Consider the following 20,140-nt stretch of genomic DNA (forward strand, 5'->3'; position numbering starts at 1 on the left):
TTTTAAAATCAGTAAATATTTATTTTATCATTAGTACCAACAGTGGAAGATTTTGTTTTAAACAAAATCAAATAAAAAAAATAAAAACAATTAAAAGAATTGTTTTTAGCATCGAAAACAGACACAAATTTTTCTGATTCTGATATCCTCAAACAGTTCCGATTAATTGTCCGAATACTAATTCTAATATTTTTCATCATTCAACTGACAATCTATCCATTTCATTAACCCTTATCCTCAAGTATTGTTTAGCCTTGATAAGTAGTAATTCACTATTAAACAAGCTGCGCATGCGTGATCCCTCCCTAATGCTGCATGTCAGATGACACCACAAAAAATAGTGAAGAAATGATGAATGTGAGAAGTGTAAAGGGTCAACGTTACCTTCACATTTTCGCCAAGTTTCAGAAAAATCTAATGAATGGGGCAAAAGTTATGGGGTAAAAAGTGTCATTTTTTGTAATTTTCGGGCATTTGTGACCCCTTTTGAGCTCCTGGGATTGCCGAATCTCAGTGAAAAATGGACGAATGATGCAGTTTCAAGCCTTAAGACATGTATATTTGAATTCAGCACCATGGAAAACCACTATATAGACATACATATCAAGTTTTTGAGTAATATGAAAAAAAACCTCCAAAAAGGCATGTTTTTTTAGCCCTAAAAGTCTTAGAGGGATGCAAATCAGAATTTTGTCAGGGTCACCCATACTGAATTTATATTAAGAACAATAACCTCCATATTTTGGCCAAGTTTCAGGAAAATTTAATGGATGGATCAAACTCTATGGGGCAAAAAGTGCCATTTTGGGACATTTCTTTACCTCTCATGAGCCCCTGGGGATGCCGAATCCCAGTGTAAATGAATAATGGTGCAGTTTCAGGCCTTAACACATGTATATTTGAGTTGACCACCGTGTAAAACCACTATATAGCCAGACATATCAAGTTTTTGTTGAGAAATATGAAAAAAGAGCCACAAAAAGAGGTGTTATTAGCACTAAAAGTCCTCGGGGACGCGAACCAGAATTTTGCCAGGGTCACCCATATTGGATTTATATTATGAACAATGGGCTCCACATTTTGGCCAAGTTTCAGAAAAATCTAATGGATGGATCAAAAGTTATGGGGCAAAAGTTCATATTTTGGGACATTTTTTCTTTTTTTTACCTCTTTTAGAGCTCCTGGGGACGCAACAGGAATTTTTGCAAAAAAATTTTTTTTACTGTGCACATCTATTTAATGAAATACAATTTGTGGCAAAATTTCAGGACAAACTAATGGACGGTTATCTGGCAATTGTCCAGAATAATGGACGCACGGACGTACAGACGCCACTGAAAACATGTCCCTCTCCGATAAATCGCGGGACCAAAAAGAAAAAGTCCCTCAGAGTGGATAGATATTTACCTCTCGTTGCTGGTTCTCGGATGTCGATGATTAAAATTCTACCATCATCACAGGCGCTGGCAAAAACATTGTTGTTATTAGGATCAACAGAAAGTCCATAGACAGCATCTTCATGAAGGAATACATCCAACATGGTACCACTGATAAGCAACAAGAAGAAAAGCAACACCATTAAAATACAAGAGAAAAAATAAGCACTTCAAATAAAATTCTTTCATCAATTTTTTTATATAAAATAAAATACAATTTGTATTTATTATAAATTTAATATTAAAGTCTGAACGTCTGATTGTGGTTGCTTGATTCATTAGAATATTTGGGTTGTGCAAGGGGGATAATCAGGTCACTGATTATGCAAGTGGGGGTCGAAACTGGGATTTCGGAAATGAGGAGAAATTCGGAACTGGGATTTTGAAAGACACAGAGAAATTAGGAATAGGAAAAAGGGAAATTGGGATTTTGAAAGGGAACTGGGGAACTAGGGTTTCAAACGGGAAAACTGGGGTTTAAACAGGGAAGGCGAACTGGGGCCTTGTAAGGGAAGTGAAATTAGGGAACTAGGATTTTTAAATGAAGAAAAAAATGGGAAAGGAGAAATTCAAGATTGGGATTTTTGAAAGGAGAAATTCAAGATTGGGATTTTTGAAAGGAGAAATTCAAGATTGGGATTTTTGAAAGGAGAAATTCAAGATTGGGATTTTTGAAAGGAGAAATTCAAGATTGGGATTTTTGAAAGGAGAAATTCAAGATTGGGATTTTTGAAAGGAGAAATTCAAGATTGGGATTTTTGAAAGGAGAAATTCAAAATTGGGATTTTTGAAAGGAGAAATTCAAGATTGGGATTTTTGAAAGGAGAAATTCAAAATTGGGATTTTTGAAAGGAGAAATTCAAGATTGGGATTTTTGAAAGGAGAAATTCAAGATTGGGATTTTTGAAAGGAGAAATTCAAAACTGGGATTTTTGAAAGGAGAAATTCAAAACTGGGATTTTTGAAAGGAGAAATTCAAAACTGGGATTTTTGAAAGGAGAAATTCAAGATTGGGATTTTTGAAAGGAGAAATTCAAGATTGGGATTTTTGAAAGGAGAAATTCAAAATTGGGATTTTTGAAAGGAGAAACTCAAGATTGGGATTTTTGAAAGGAGAAATTCAAAATTGGGATTTTTGAAAGGAGAAATTCAAGATTGGGATTTTTGAAAGGAGAAATTCAAGATTGGGATTTTTGAAAGGAGAAATTCAAGATTGGGATTTTTGAAAGGAGAAATTCAAGATTGGGATTTTTAAAAGGAAAAATTCAAGATTGGGATTTTTGAAAGGAGAAATTCAAGATTGGGATTTTTGAAAGGAGAAATTCAAGATTGGGATTTTTGAAAGGAGAAATTCAAGATTGGGATTTTTGAAAGGAGAAATTCAAGATTGGGATTTTTGAAAGGAGAAATTCAAGATTGGGATTTTTGAAAGGAGAAATTCAAGATTGGGATTTTTGAAAGGAGAAATTCAAGATTGGGATTTTTGAAAGGAGAAATTCAAGATTGGGATTTTTGAAAGGAAAAATTCAAGATTGGGATTTTTGAAAGGAGAAATTCAAGATTGGGATTTTTGAAAGGAGAAATTCAAGATTGGGATTTTTGAAAGGAGAAATTCAAGATTGGGATTTTTGAAAGGAGAAATTCAAGATTGGGATTTTTGAAAGGAAAAATTCAAGATTGGGATTTTTGAAAGGAGAAATTCAAGATTGGGATTTTTGAAAGGAGAAATTCAAGATTGGGATTTTTGAAAGGAGAAATTCAAGATTGGGATTTTTGAAAGGAGAAATTCAAGATTGGGATTTTTGAAAGGAGAAATTCAAGATTGGGATTTTTGAAAGGAGAAATTCAAGATTGGGATTTTTGAAAGGAGAAATTCAAGATTGGGATTTTTGAAAGGAGAAATTCAAGATTGGGATTTTTGAAAGGAGAAATTCAAGATTGGGATTTTTGAAAGGAGAAATTCAAGATTGGGATTTTTGAAAGGAGAAATTCAAGATTGGGATTTTTGAAAGGAGAAATTCAAGATTGGGATTTTTAAAAGGAGAAATTCAAGATTGGGATTTTTGAAAGGAGAAATTCAAGATTGGGATTTTTGAAAGGAGAAATTCAAGATTGGGATTTTTGAAAGGAGAAATTCAAGATTGGGATTTTTGAAAGGAGAAATTCAAGATTGGGATTTTTGAAAGGAGAAATTCAAGATTGGGATTTTTGAAAGGAGAAATTCAAGATTGGGATTTTTGAAAGGAGAAATTCAAGATTGGGATTTTTGAAAGGAGAAATTCAAGATTGGGATTTTTGAAAGGAGAAATTCAAGATTGGGATTTTTAAAAGGAGAAATTCAAAATTGGGATTTTTGAAAGGAGAAATTCAAGATTGGGATTTTTGAAAGGAGAAATTCAAAACTGGGATTTTTGAAAGGAGAAATTCAAAACTGGGATTTTTGAAAGGAGAAATTCAAAACCGGGAATTTTGAAAGGAGAAATTCAAGATTGGGATTTTTGAAAGGAGAAATTCAAAACCGGGATTTTTAAAAGGAGAAATTCAAGATTGGGATTTTTGAAAGGAGAAATTCAAGATTGGGATTTTTGAAAGGAGAAATTCAAAACTGGGATTTTTGAAAGGAGAAATTCAAAACCGGGATTTTTAAAAGGAGAAATTCAAGATTGGGATTTTTGAAAGGAGAAATTCAAGATTGGGATTTTTGAAAGGAGAAATTCAAAACTGGGATTTTTGAAAGGAGAAATTCAAAACTGGGATTTTTGAAAGGAGAAATTCAAAACCGGGAATTTTGAAAGGAGAAATTCAAAACTGGGATTTTGAAAGGAGAAATTCAAGATTGGGATTTTTGAAAGGAGAAATTCAAGATTGGGATTTTTGAAAGGAGAAATTCAAAACAGGGATTTTTTAAAGGAGAAATTCAAAACTGGGATTTTGAAAGGAGAAATTCAAAATTGGGATTTTGAAAGGAGAAATTCAAAATTGGGATTTTTGAAAGGAGAAATTGGGAACTGGAATTTTGCAAATAAGGGAAGTGAAGGGAAGAAATGTGATTTTCCAAGGAAGAGAAATTGAGAAGTTGGATTTTGCAAAGAGGAATTGTGAACTTGGATTTTTCAAAAAGTAGAAATCAGCATATCCTTACATTTGAAGCTAGGAATTTGTGTATTTGCAATTTCTGTATGAATCAGAGTCAGATTTTTTTAAAATAGACTTTGTTTTTTTTTTTTTTACTAGTTTCCAAGTCTTTTGTAGTAAGACTAAAATCTAAGAATTAACAAAAATCAAAAGTTTACGCAAAACTAATTTGCAGTTTACCTTTCAATATCATGGACTTGGACAAGTTCATCATTGCCTGAAAAAAGATACAATAACTGTTTTATTATCTCACATCCACAATTATTAAATTAATATTTATTTACATATATTATGTATGCAAATGTATGTACTTATATCTGATAGACTCAAAACCAATTTAAATTATTTTAGAATAAAAGGTTAATGTACAAGGAGCATTCCAAAAGTAATACCTCCTATTTTTTTTTTATTCCATTCAAATGAATCAGATGGAACTGCAAATTGCATTGTTATGATGACTGAACTTATGCATTCATGACCTGGAAGTTTCATCTGTTGCAAATTATGAAGGTTTGTAAGAAAGCAACTTATCATGGACGTGTGTTGGAAGCAGAGAAGCGTCATTGAATTTCGAATGGTGGTGATTATGTAGAAAAATAAATTTTGGGGCACAAAAGGTTGATCGTTTTAATAGTATCACTCATGTCTTCATAACTCCAACTTTTTAAGTTAAAAGCAAAATAAAAAGCTTTACTTTTGGAATAACCCTAGCAGTTTGCTTGAAGCATTGTCTAGTGTGTATATAAAGAAAATGTATAGAAGTTTATACAATGCAGAGGTAGATGCAAACTGAAACAAATTAAGACATAACGGAATAAGCTATGTAGATTCACCTTTTATTAATCTCTCTCTCTATATGAAAGTGACATTGTCTACCTGTCTGAGGAACGGTCTCTACCAAACTCCTCTGTCAATTTTTGATCTACATACTTGAAACTTGATATATAGGGGATTTGGAACTGTGGAACAAATTCGATTTGACTTTTAGCTGGCAAGGGGTCAAAATTGATAAAATCGAAACTTGGCAGGCACAAATCAACTTAAAGTGCTTCTACTCATGCACAAGTATACATTTATATGTTAAAGTCAGTTCATTTTTAACTGTTTCTTAGCCATCTGGTGAGAGCTCAAACAGTAACAATTAAGGCTAGAGTCCTATATGCTTTGATTTCAATTCTAGCTGATGGCACCCAGGTCATTTTTTTTTTTTTTTACTTCTGCAATCATTACTACATATTGGGTACAATATAATAACTGATTAACAATTGACTCTATAATAATATGAAATCTGCATAAATTGAAATATATTTAAACATACTTTATGACTGTGCAACGGCAGGTGTTGTGCTAGCACGATATATATATTTTTTATTTTATACTCGCATTGCGTTTTTACTTGCACCATATCGTTAGGTGGAAGTTCATTGTATATTTCGGGGAAAATTAGCACCTGTACGCACTTAAACTAAAGTTGAAAACATATATGAGAAAGGGATATTTTCCCCGAAATATCATACAATACAAAACTTCCATCTGACCATACTGATGCAAGTAAGAACATAACACAAGTATAAAAAACATATTGCATTAATAAAAAATGAATCTGCAAAGCTTATTCCACTGTTATATGTCTTAATTTGTTTCAGTTTGTGTCGATCCATTACACCATTGTATTGCTTTCTATAAATTACCTTTATTTTAGAATTTTTATCATTATGACCCAATGGAAGATAGTTACTTCAACTACAGGGTGGTCAAAAAGTCAGGTAACATGTTAAAGGTAGAAAAAACAATATGATCCATTATAATCTCTATTCGTTTAATATTATTTCTTGGATGAAATTTTTCCACAACGATGGATTGGTCGCCGTGGCCCAGTTGAATGGACAGCCAGATCTCCGGATCTTACCCCTCCTGATTTCTGGCTTTGGGGCTATGTAAAGGATAGCGTTTATGGCAAGAAGCCTGATACAATAGCGTCTTTAAAGTTATTTATTGAAGAGGAGATTGTGCGGATATCAGCTGACATGATTACACGTGTTACACAATCAGTGGTTAATCGCTTCCAGCGATTGATAGAGAGAAATGGACGACAATTAACAAAATAAACATATTTCATGTTTGTTTCATTTTATATTTCAATGTATGGTACTTAAATATACGTGTATTGCTAATATCGTTTTTCTTTAAAATGTTACCTGACTTTTTGACCACCCTGTAGTTATAAAATAAATCGCATTTATTTTTAAAAGATTTTGATGGCCAGTTATTATATAGAGAATGAAGTTTTTGAAAATTTTTAAACAGCAAATGATTGCTATTTCTGCCAGTAGAAATAAATGATTCTTACCACCTGAGAATATCTTCTTGTTTTCATTGTCAAAAGCCAAACAGAAAATATTGCTGTTGTGTTCTCCTTTCATACTTATTGGATTGCCAATGCCCGACAATGCCTTCTCCGTATTCCAAAGCAACACTCGCCGATCATCTCCACCTGACAAATATTAAATTTTTAAATTATCATTCACAAATGTATAAAGACAAATGCTAATATTTTAGTTTTTACTTTGATAGACATCTTGCTAAAACACTATACAAGCAAAAACAAATGTAAAATTCTATTTAAAAATGCAAAATCCCATAAAAATGTAAAAAATCTAAAATTGCATAAAAAAATACAAAATCTCATTAAATATAAGATCCCATAAAATACGAAAACCTATAAAAAATACTAAACACCATTAAAAATACAAAATCCCACTAAAGAAATAAAAACTCATTTAAAAAAGAGAATTCCAATAAAAAAAAATTTCATTAAAAATGTCAAATCATAAAAAAGAGAAATCCCATTAAAAAAATACAAAATCCCATTAAAGTAAAATACAAAATCCCATGAAACATTTAATTACTATTTTGTTTTAATTTTTCTTTCTCTCCTTTGTCACCGTATTACTTGTTGGATTCTAATCTGTTGGACCACTTCTGGTTGTTCACCAGATAGCTGCTGTAGTTGAGGCATAATAACATTCAACAGTAAAAAAGAGAAATCCCATTAAAAAAATACAAAATCCCATTGGTCACTCCCTTGCTTCCTCAGCGGTAAAAAACTGTTGACAAAGTGTGAGTTGTAGACTCTCCATGAACACCTGACACCAACGTGTAGGTGGTCCTTTTTGTAGTATGCAGATACTTGTTTGTGGACAAGGTTTTTTTTGAACAACCAGCAGTTCTTGTCCACAATTCAACCATATATTAAAAAACAAAATTAAAAAAATCTATATGATGTATTCATCATGAAATGAAAACATCATATTCTAAAAATTATGTAAATTGATCAAGTAATTAGATTTTTAAATAAGCAAATCAAAACTTATGAGTATCACAAGAGTGACAGTATCACCTGCCATTTTCAAAATAATATAAAAAAAACCAAGAGAGATAACTCAACAATAATTCATATTTACTAGATTTGTGTTTTAATGTCTATGAATTTCCATCAATCGCTTAAACATGATTTTCTTTATAAAAATAAAACTACTTAATCAATTTACATAATTTTTGGAACATACATCATACAGAATTTTTCATTTTCATTTTTTACCAACATAGAGGATTCTGGACAAACACCCAACTAGCTGCTGGGTGTACTGTATTGTACTGTACCGTACTGAAGCGGCACTCACTCTAGGCAGATTGAACTGGCTTCCTCCAAAGGAGGAAGTTTCATGGGAGTATGAAAATTCACAGTCTGGCACAAGTCGCATGTATATCCCTGTCAGGTAGATGACGACATGAGGTTTTTGCAGCTCTTGCAGGAAGGTATCGACATCCTCCAACATACAGCAGCTGGTATTCCCATATCGTCACTCATCTGGTGCTAGCCAGGCTTAACTTTGGTGGTCTAATGAGAACCGGTATGTCAACGCGATTATGGTAGGCATGCCTGGAGGTAGATGGCTAAAGACAAATATAAACAAACCAAGCATGTGCCCCCCTTCTCCACGAGTGAATAATTTACTTTCACTATGACTAATGTTTGTGCAAAAATTTCAAAAAATTCAAGTAGTGGTTATTGAGAAAAATATGAACAAATGAACGGATGAATGATTTGGTTGCCCTGGAGGAGCAACCAGACCAGGAAAATACGTTCTGGCAAAAATTTACTTTCACCATAACTAATGTTTGTAGCATTACAAGCGTATGCTGTATTTTCGTGGACATCGGCAATATTACATATCTAATGTGCTTCAACAAGTCATATTTTTTTTTATTTGCTAGTCAATTTTTAAAAGAATTACATTGTTGAAAAGAGAATAGAATAAGCATTTCAATGATCTTTATTTATTTTTCTTTTATGCGTTCAATATTTTTATGCTCCAAGTTAAAAATAAAAAAATGGTAAAAAATTACAACAACAAAAAGGGAAACAGTTTTTTTTAAATGTTTACATTTTATACGTTATGTTTGGATACATATGCGCAGGGTTAAATTTGATTGGATATGACTGAAATTTTACAGGCTATATAAACAAAGAAGTCTATCTCTACTGGTGTTTGATTTATATTTTTACGACCATAGGAAGCAAAGTTATGACTGAGCAAAGTTGACAAAGAATAAAATTGATAAGATAAATCGGTATATATCATCTATTTTCATATAGATAATAGTTTCAGAATTATTTTCATGTATAATATGTAAATATTTGATAATTGTGTGCAAATTTCTTTAAAATGTTATCTTTTATAGAAATTCAAATGGCTTAAAGGGAAACGATGACAGCGATGGTTAGCTATGCGCTAACCATCACTGTCAGCGTATTAAAGAGTTTGTATTCTCTCAAAAATAGAAAACTGTTTTGTCTACTTTCAAAACGAAAGCAGAAGAAAAAATTTAATTTTTTATTCTGGGTTTGTCAATTTAAAAAAAAATTATTATCAAGTTTTTCAAATTTGATTTCCAAACAATACTATTTTGTTGTTTTTAATGCTTGTAGTGTACAAAAGCGTTAAAAAACAACAAAATGTACTAAGTACATGCATTTGTTTTTTAGTGGTAAAAAAGAACAAACAAAACAAAAACAAATATATAACAAATAAAAGGTACTTGTGCACTTATGTTACCATGCTGACATAATGTTATTATTTAGAAACCCATTCTTAACATGGGGAAGGAAGGGTGTTTTGTTAACTATTCTGCATTTTCACCTAACAATTAAATAAAATATATTGTGTAATAATTAGTTGGTTCGATAAAGAATTTCATTGTGATGCATTTTGTAAATTTTTACCTTGTTTCCCTCTTAACATTTTTCTTTAAAATGACTATCTTATAAGGTTTTTGGGTATACTGAAAACGAATATCGCATTTAAATTTTCCGCAAATAAGTAGCTTTCCAAATATTAAGCAATGTCATTTCTTATGTTATTGCTGGTGGCCATCTTGGTATGTGTGTTTATGCATAGTTTCTCGGGGTTAGGTTTGCACGCTCGCGCATACCAAGATGGCCACCAGCGATTACATAAGAAATGACATTGCTTAATATCCAGGAAACTACTTAATTGCAGAAAATTTAAACGTGATATTTGTTTTCAGCATACCTTAAAACCTCCAAAAAATTAATCATTTTAAATGTTAAGGTGGAAACAAGGTAAAAAATTACCGTTTTATTTCTTTGCTTATATAGTTGAATTTTCAGTAAAACAACAGAATAGAAATGACAAAAATTACCATCAACTGGTGAATATATAGTTTTTGCTTATCAGGATTCCTGCTATCCTGGTACTGCGAAAGCTATATCAAGGATTCACATTAAGTACGATTTATGGTTGCATCTCAGAAAATAAGGATATATTTTGGACCAGATAGAGAGGATTTACAAAATTGAAAATTGGACTGGTCCCCAAATGCATAAGTTCTGGTCGACTATGGGAATTTCCATCTTTTACAGAAATCCAAAAGCTATATGAAAAATTTTCTTCAATTTATTTCTGAGATGAATTCATATCTACTCAATTTTTTTTTTCTAAATTTTAGTAAATACCGGCCATGAATGCTCTTTAGGCATTCAATGGCTACACCAAGATTAAGCTCTCCTTTGGTGAGGAGGCAGGAAAATGCCTATTCTCAATAAAGCTATATTTAAGTACCACTATAATAATCAGTTTTATTCATGAATAGACACCCACTGTATGATATAATGCACCAGTTTAAAAAAAATTGAAATTTGTATATCTGAATTTATAATTCATGGCTTATGGTAAAGAGATACATCAGATTTAACTGCATAATCAGAAAGAGCACACAATTTTACATAAGAGTGCCAAGTTTCATGAGAATATCTTGAAAAATAAATAAATGGTGGCAAAATTACTGAATTTCTTAAAATTTTGAGGTCCGTAATTTAGCCCACTTTTTCTAAAGAAAAATGTCCATGGAAAAGCCTAAATTTTGGCACTTAAAATTCTCATAACTTTTGGACTACTGATGGTATTTGCATAATTCAAACGGTTTTAAGCATCTTTTACATAGCTCTTTTCATGCAAGTTGATAAAATAACAATTATCGAAAAAGAAAAAAAATCAACTTGTAATGCTAATATTTGTGCAAAATTCTAAAAGAATCCAAGGCGTGGTTATTGAGAAAAGTCTGAACAAACGGACAGGAGTGAATTACTGGGTTCAATCCTTTCTTTGTCAGCGGATATATAAGGTAATATAGGTGTAAAAGAGTGAGAATTCCTCATTCAATCCTGAGCAACACCAGGTTTTCTTGCTAATTCATGGTGGTAATACGTTTCCTTCTGCTCCAATCTTCACTTTTTATCAGTTTGTGGTACTATTCACTTCCTGTTACTATTTTTGTTTTAACTTTGGTGCAAATATTTTGAATGTTTATCGTATTGGATTTGCTATTATCAGTGGCAGTATCTACCATACATGGCATTCAATATTAGAAGATCACTTTATAAAATACACTAGAAAACCGGGATACAGTGGCCCTAGGATACATTTTTTTTCAGGTTATGTTTTCCGGCCCCTGGTTATGGTATTTGCCCCACCTTATGATGCTATTTATAATGTTATTTAATTATATACATGTGTATTATATAATGTGCTGTATTTTCTTACTAATCTTTAATGCCATATTCCAGGGTTCTACTGTAATTGATTGTCACAAGTTGGCAATACAAAATAATCTATTATATAAAAGGCAAAGTTTGTGTGTGTGTGTGTGTGCGTGTGTGTGTGCATGTGCGTGTGCGTGTGGGTGTTTGTGTGCCTGCCAAAAACTTCTGACAAATGCATCAGAACCTGAACAAACTGATATAGTTTTCAACTTAGATCCTTTGGACGACAAATATCGAAAAATTGGCCAAAAACATTAATTCCTTCACCCTCAACTGGACAGTTTTGTATAGGGAGGGGTTGGTTTTTGTGTCACAATTTTTTGCAAGTCATCCTCTCTTTTCGATTGACTAGCCTTTATTTTGTTCTCAACTTCTGGTCAGGCGTTAGAGACATCGACTAAGATGTCAGGTCTTTTTTCTTTTTGCCGCCTTCGTGTTACGGGTTCGAGCCTGCCTGCCAATTACCCCCCCCCCCTTTTTAAAACACCTCTGCCTACTGTTGTTTTGACCCCCCCCCCTTGTTAATACCACTCCTGGGGGGGGGGGGCTTACTACACCACCTACGTACCCGGACAACGCTGGGCACTCCCACTAGTAAAATATAAATCACCAACTAAAAAAAGATGTTTGGCTTTGCTAAATAAGATTTCTCAGTTTATTATTTGGATTGTTGAAACTACTGTTCTTATCTTCATGGAAATAGTAAAACTGGGCCTAAGAGGGATAAATAAAGACCTGGACGGAGACAAATCTGATACTTTTTGAAACGCTAATAAAAGACGTCATATCTTGTTCAATAATGAGTTATCCACCGTTGCAAATTCTTATTTTTAAGTGATTATTTAAAAATGTGTTGCATGGATTTTAGGTGTGACATGGAACCGAGATCTGCTGCCACTTGTATAGCCTTCCCACAGCCACCCTGTCAACCCAGTCTATGACAACAGCAGACAACACAATATAAGCATCTGAATTAAGTCAGAGTCCCTTTTCGAAGATATGGAGGCAGAATGATGATACCTTCACTAGAAATACACCTAAAACCATCAGAGTTTGAAGTAACTTTATACAAGGTGATCAAGACAAATCTGACACTTTTTAAAAAGCAAAGCAAAAAACAATGTCAGATCTTGAACAATAATCGATGTATGTTCAAAATTCAAAGTTCATTCCATAGAGGATCATTTGTTGAATAGTTCAATTAAAAAAGTGTGAACCTGGAGCTTGCTGGACAATAATTTAATATCAACATCTAAATTAAGTCAGAGTCCTTTTTTGAAGATGAGAGAAGGGGCGCAGCATGATGTGGCCTTTGTTTTTTCTTTTTGTTTTTTTTTACTCATGTTCACCCCTTATAAAGAATATTGCCACTTGGAAGTAAGGGGCTACTATTTGGGGCCATGTCTAGGAAAGATAAACAAGATATTTGTTTATGTTACACTTAAACTTCTGTATATCAGTACAGCCAGGGAAGCAGGCAGCAGGAAGAGAATCCAAGGTCTAGATGTTCGAGGGAAGAAACTATTAAAATAGAAAGCTTTCTAGCATTTAGGGACAACGACAGTGAACGGGTGAGATCTTATTGCTGAGCGGGTTTGTCGGGAATATGTACATCGAGGGGGGGTATGAATGAAGCAAGTTCATCAGAACACATTCCATTAAAATATTTGTAAAACAGGCACAATGATGCAACATTGCGACGATGAGACAGGGGCTGGAGCTTAGTTGATAAAGTGGGACCGATTAGATTGACAACTTTTTTTTGGACTTTATGTTATAAAGGGAAATAACCAAAAAGCAAAGAGTTATCTTCCCTGGATCGGCAGGGGGAAGAATTTTCCAGATGACTGACACAGCATTTCACATAATCGGTTGCTCTAACGTTTTACTATTTTTCTGTTTAAATAAATAATTTGGTGCCAAAACAATGTCTTCTTGTAATTCCCACATTTAACAACCAGTTATATTCCGTGATGACATAACAGATATGGCGACGAGGATAAGATGAATTAAGATTAAAAAAATTAAAAATAAACAAGAACTGGCTGGACACACCACATGGCGCTTTAGAAAAAAAAAAAATCCAACGGACTTGTCTCTTGGAAAAAAAAAAAAAAAAAATTTCTCTTTTGTGCACAGCACAAAAAAACAAACAAACAAAAGAAACAAAAAAAAAACAACTGCATTATTTCTGCTATTCCATCTGTTTCCCGTATAAAATCTGCACAAAAATTCCCGACTGGAAAGAATAAAAAGCCGCCAACACCCTATTGGTCATGTGGTGATATGCATTATGCGCGTTTTTGGTCTTTTGAAAGACATATGTGTCAACTTTGTTTACGTCGTGGTCACAGGGACAGATTTTGTGAAAAAAATAACTTTAAAACGACCAGGATGAACTCTTCACCGACAAGAGCAAAACTCAGAAGAAAATGACAACGCGTTTCCAAAAATCTACCATAAATTCAATTTTTGCTACGTTTAATGTAAATTTTGAAGCTCGTAGGAAATATATAATGGTTGAGATAAGCAACAAGCCAATAAAATTTCAATTCGATACTGCTTCCGACATAACTCGGATTTCACAGTCAACATGGGAGTTATTAGGAAAACCAACGCTTAAAAATACTAAGCATGTTGCTTGCAGTGCATCTGGAAACAAAATACAACTAACTGGTGAGTTAACATGCAATGTCTCTTTCAAAGAAAAATTTTTTCAGGATTTACGCTATGTTTCTGATTCATTAATCCTGAATCTTCTTGGTTTGGATTTCATCGAGGAACTTGATCTTTTCAATGTTCCACTTAATACAATTTTCAATTCTTTTTATGTTAATGCTATAGCAGATGTTGAAACACATTTTAAGAACATTCTTAAAACAAAGTTCAGCAACGTTTTTCAAGAAGGTCTTCGATGCTGTACGAAATTCAAAGCAACTTTAAAACTAAAGTCTGATGCAAAGCCAGTTTTTAGACTAAAGCGTCCTGTACCATATGCAGTTTTAGCTACAGTGGAAAAAGAATTGGACCACCTTCAACAAGCGGGAGTAATCCAACTTACAAATAACTCATCCTGGGCAGCACCTATTGTTATTATAAAGAAGACTAATGGCAAGGTACGTCTGTGTGCGGATTTTTCCACAGGATTAAACGGTGCACTGGAGACACACCAGTATCCACTACCTGTACCAGATGATTTGTTCTCAAAACTCAACGGTGGAACTTGTTTTGCAAAACTAGACCTTGCAGATGCATATTTACAAATGGAAGTTGAAGAAGATTCCAAAAATCTTCTCACTATCAACATCCACAAGGGATTATCTGGTTTCGACCGTCTCCGTTTGGGGGTCAAGTCAGCCCCGGCTATATTCCAACAAACCATGGATGCAATGCTCACAGAATTGCCAGGAGTTTTTGCCTACATTTATGACATAATCGTTACAGGCACATCTCAAGAGAAACTTCTGCATCACTTTACTTCTGTGCTGGATCGAATTCAACAATATGGATTCCACTTAAGACCTGACAAATGCAAATTTTTCCAAACTTCTGCGAAATACCTTGGATTTTTATTTGACAAAAATGGTCGAAAACCAGATCCAGATGACATTCAAGCCATAAAACACATGCCACCCCCAAGGGATGTTTCAACACTACGATCCTTTCTGGGCCCTGTAAGCCATTATGGTTCCTTTTTACTCGAATTGCAAAATTACGTGGACCTCTTAATCATCTTTTACAAAAAGATACTAAATGGAACTGGTCAAGTACATGCATAAGGCACTGATCAGTAACTTCAGCCATTTTTTCAGCGAAGATCTTGTTTGTCTGAGACTAATGGAATTCTTCTTTTTGCTGAACATGTTGTTGTTCCATCTAATCTTCAAAATAAAGTCCTCAGACAATTTCACCAGGGACATCAAGGAATTAATCGGATGAAAGCCTTGACCCGTGGTTATGTATATTAGCCAAGTATGGACAAACAATTAGAGGAACTTGTCAGGAGTTGTTCTAATCATCAACTAGTTTTAAAGCCCCCCCTTCATGGCCAACTCCAGAAATTCTTTGGTCACGACTGCACATTGATTTTGCAGGACCAATAAATGGACAAAATACTCTCGTGCTAGTTGATTCTTACAGCAAATGGCCACAACTCTTTCAGATGAGCCATATCTCATCAAAAGAAACTAAGAAAGCTACAGCAAATCTTCAGCAGGTTGGAGTGCCCGAAGTATTAGTTTCAAATACAGGTACTGCTTTTACTTCAGCAGAATTCGCAGACTTCTGTAAACAGAACAGCATTCAGCACCTGAGATCTCCACTGTTCCATCCTCGATCAAATGGACAAGCAGAATGGTTTGTGGACACTTTCAAGAGAGCGCTATTGAAATTAAAAAGGGGAAGGAACTACTCAAGAGATAACGCAAATATTTTTAAGTAGCTACAGAGCTACTCCAAATCCAAATTGCCCAAATGGAAAGTCTCCTGCTGAAGCACTTATGAATAGGAAACTACGTTTGCCAATTGATGCTATTCGGCCATCAACAACTAAATTTTACAGAAGAAACAAAATGATGAAAAACCAGTTTAATTGCCATCATGGAGCAAAAGCTCGTAAATTTCTTCCAGGACAACCTGTATTGGCTAAGGACTACCGTAATCGTAGAAAAAAATAGACACAAGGTCGCATAATACACCGTTTTGGCAATGTCGTCTATGACGTAGATGTACAATCATCTATTTGGGTTAGACATGCGAATCAGCTTCGTCAGTCATTCCTTCCAGAGCGACGTCCAAATGATGCAGCAATCAGTTTACATGTGTTACTGGACACATTTGAATTACCCCAAAGTGTTGCAGTTATAAATAATAAACAAAGCAAGTCTCACATCAAGGTCCCAACAAGAAGAACCCAGCGAATTTCTAAGCCAATGCCAACCTTACAAACAGATCCACATAAAACCTCTTACAAGGGTCACATTTCAAGGGGGGGGGTGTTATAAAGGGAAATAACCAAAAAGCAAATAGTTATCTTCCCTGGATCGGCAGGGGGAAGACTTTTCAAGATGGCTGACACAGCATTTTACATAATCTGTTGTTCTAACGTTTTACTATTTTTCTGTTTAAATAAATAATTTGGTGCCAAAACGATGTCTTCTTGTAATTCCCAAATTTAACAACCAGTTTATTTCTGTGACGTCATAACAATCTAAGAGGGAGAGACTAGTGGTAGATGCACCAGCCCAGATATGGCAACAATACTCCAGCTATGGGTGAATGGTAGCCCTGTAAAGGTAAAGGATACTCTCAGGCATGAGTAGTCTTCTAGCTCGGTAGAGGGAACCCACCTTCTATGCAGCAGCCTTTGCAATGTCCTCTATGTATTTCTTCCAGTTCATATTGCCCACAAATGTTAAGCTGAGGAATTTGAAGGTAGAATTCTCAGGTAGGGTGCTATTTCTCGTGGATTTAGCGAATTGGAGAGGCGTCTTGAGTTTGAGGTAACTTGGTCTTCATAATTCAATGTAGGCTAGCCACATGTCAGCACATTTTGTACCTGATCCTGAGAAGAACCAGAGCAATCATGAGTATTTGAGCTTATTCAGGAGTTTCTTGGCTTTTATAAGGCGGTTCTCTTGGGCATTGACATTGAACAGTTTACTCTTGCAAATAAACTGCACATATTTGCACATGACACATATTCTTCAGAATGCAGGTGCCAATATTCAGATGCTTTCAAGTTGACCATTGTCTCAAACTTTACAGCCTTCTAATAATAGAGACAGTTTAATTTTACAGCGGTTACATGCTTCAAATAGTTCTGACATTAAAGTATAGGAAAACACCTCTAAAGCATGTGGACCAGATCTCATCCCGGCTGTGCTATTAAAAAAATGCTCTGCCGAGGTTGCTCCAGTTCTGTCCAAACTTTACAATAAATGCCTTAACGAATCTTGTTTTCCCGACTGCTGGAAAACCGCCTCTGTGGTACCAGTCTTCAAGAATTCTGGTGAAAGAACTGACCCACTAAATTATCGCCCCATTAGCCTCCTCCCGCTTTTCGCCAAAATATTTGAGTCCTTAGTTAATAAAGCCCTAGTCCAGCACCTAACAGCTGCTAAACTCTTGACTGACAAACAATATGGATTCAGGCAAGCCCGTTCAACAGCAGATATCTTAACTGTAGTTTCTGAACGTATATACCGTTCATTGGATAAAACAGGGGAGGGTAGAGCGGTGGCCCTTGATATATCTAAGGCTTTTGACAGGGTATGGCACGATGGTCTTCTAAGGAAAATTAGATCATATGGAATCACTGGAAGAATTCATAACGTAATTAAATCCTTCTTAAGTAATAGAAAAATCAAAGTTGTCCTCGACGGACGTACATCCAAACAATATGACATAAATGCGGGAGTGCCTCAGGGGTCTATCCTTGGACCTCTATTGTTCCTGATATTCATAAACGACCTCCCTGATAATATTGTTTCGGAGATGGGTATATTTGCCGATGACACCACTCTCTATAACAGATATGAGGGGAAAACAAATGAACACATATCCAAGAAAATGGCAGAAACACTAGAGGATGACCTCCAATCCGTAGTGGAATGGGGACAAAAATGGTTGGTCTCATTCAATGCTGCTAAGACTAAGCTTGTTTCCTTCAATAACTACAAGAAACCTTCTCTACCACCAATAGCAATGGCCAAGAACACATTGCCTGAAAGTACTTCTTTTAAACTCCTCGGCCTAACGTTTACAGGGAATATGAACTGGAATAGATACATTGAGAGCATTGCCAAGGCTGCTGCAAGGAAGGTTGGCTCCCTCTACCGTGCTAGAAAACTACTTACGCCTGCCAGTATCCTATACCTCTATAAGGCAACCATTCGCCCATGTATGGAGTACTGTTGTCACATCTGGGCTGGTGCATCTGCTGCTTGTCTCTCGCTCCTGGACAGGGTTCAAAAAAGAGTCGCAAACCTGATAGGTCCTGAACTGTCATCTGGGCTTCAACCTCTGTCCCATCGACGAGATGTTGCATCCCTCTGCCTGTTCTACAAATACTTTAATGGTGAATGCTCTGACGAACTGCAAACACTTGTACCTCCCCGACGTAACTACCCCCGACAAACCCGACAAGCTACTAAGTCTCATCCCTTTACAGTGGAGATCCCTAGGTGCAAGAAAGCCTTTTACTCCAATAGTTTCTTCCCCAGAACTGCGGGTCTTTGGAACTCCCTTCCGGGATTCTGCTTTCCCAACTGCAATGATATGCAGAAGTTCAAGTGTAATGTTAACAAACATCTTTCTACTCTTCTCCCTTTATAATGACCCCGCTAATTAATTCCCTAATAGTAGCCCCCTGCTTCAAAGTGGCACTGTGCCTTGTTTGGGGTGAAAATTGAATAAAAAAAAAAAAAAAAAAAAAAAAAAAATCATCAAATTTGTCTTGAACACCTTTGTATGTGTGGATGTGTAGGAGTTTCTTGGCTTTTGTAAGGTGGTTCTCTTGACCCTTGGTAGCGAGTAATTGGTCCTTGCGATCCTTTCATGAAAATCAGTGAAGATCTGCATTCGGCTTTCTTTGTAGTCACCACTCCAATGCCCAACTATCTTCCTCTCTTGCCAAGGTCCACATTCACAATTCTTGGGTATTGCAAAACCCCTTTTTTCTTTTTTTTTTGCAGCTTCAACAAATTTTTCTGTGTGGATACAGTCACAATACTTACTATGATCCTGCTAACTTCTCTTCCACATCTCCGTCACAATTGTTTAGCTTACATCTCAAACTACGAAAGGAACACCGAGCTGCAGCTATTTATGAATTTATGAACCCAACATGAATCATCATAATACATTCACTACTATTTTTTTTTAAATGTAAATTGCTCCAGACAATGTGTGAAACCACTTGCTGTAAGGAGCTACTAAGAATGTAAGATAATTATCAGAAAAAAAAAAACAGATGTCTATTGATGTTTATTGACTTTAGTTTTAAAAAGACAAAAGCTATAGGTAAAAGGAAAACAATTGATAAGAAGCTACTAGAATAGGAAACTGTGTTACAATGAAGTATCAAAACAGCAAATTGATGAAGACCACTAGACCAAGGAGTCCAACGAGCTGTAACAAAGAAAGCAGGGAATAGATCAGACAATTCTGAAGAACACATGCTCGTATAATAGTATTTACAGAAAAGACTGAGACCCACAAAATCTATTATGATGCTTTCCAGTCATTGATGGTTTCCAGCTCTCAAACCCATTAATAATACACAGAAATACCTATCCATTGCATTTTACTGTTATTAAATACTTAAGATAATTATGAAATAAAAAAAAATTACCAAATCTGTCTTAGACACCTTCTATGTTAGATGGACTTTGTGCTATTATAATATTATTATATTTAATTTAACATCCATTTTACATGCTGG

The 20,140-nt window shown here is 34.7% G+C and overlaps 1 protein-coding gene across 1 annotated transcript in view; it reads right to left on the bottom strand.

The window, feature by feature from the left end:
- Window positions 1–20,140, bottom strand: part of LOC145260414 (uncharacterized) — a 50,406-nt gene that overhangs the window by 23,775 nt on the left and 6,491 nt on the right. The window contains exons 2-4 of the mRNA XM_080118396.1: window positions 6,922–7,065; window positions 4,752–4,788; window positions 1,408–1,547 (exon numbers count right to left, since the gene is read on the bottom strand). Coding sequence (XP_079974522.1) covers window positions 1,408–1,547; window positions 4,752–4,788; window positions 6,922–7,065 — 321 coding nt within the window. The remainder of the gene's footprint in view (window positions 1–1,407; window positions 1,548–4,751; window positions 4,789–6,921; window positions 7,066–20,140) is intronic.

The sequence above is a fragment of the Euprymna scolopes genome, chromosome 36 (assembly GCF_053919585.1).
Source record: "Euprymna scolopes isolate OS-2025 chromosome 36, ASM5391958v1, whole genome shotgun sequence".
In the NCBI taxonomy this organism is placed as follows: Eukaryota; Metazoa; Mollusca; class Cephalopoda; order Sepiida; family Sepiolidae; genus Euprymna; species Euprymna scolopes.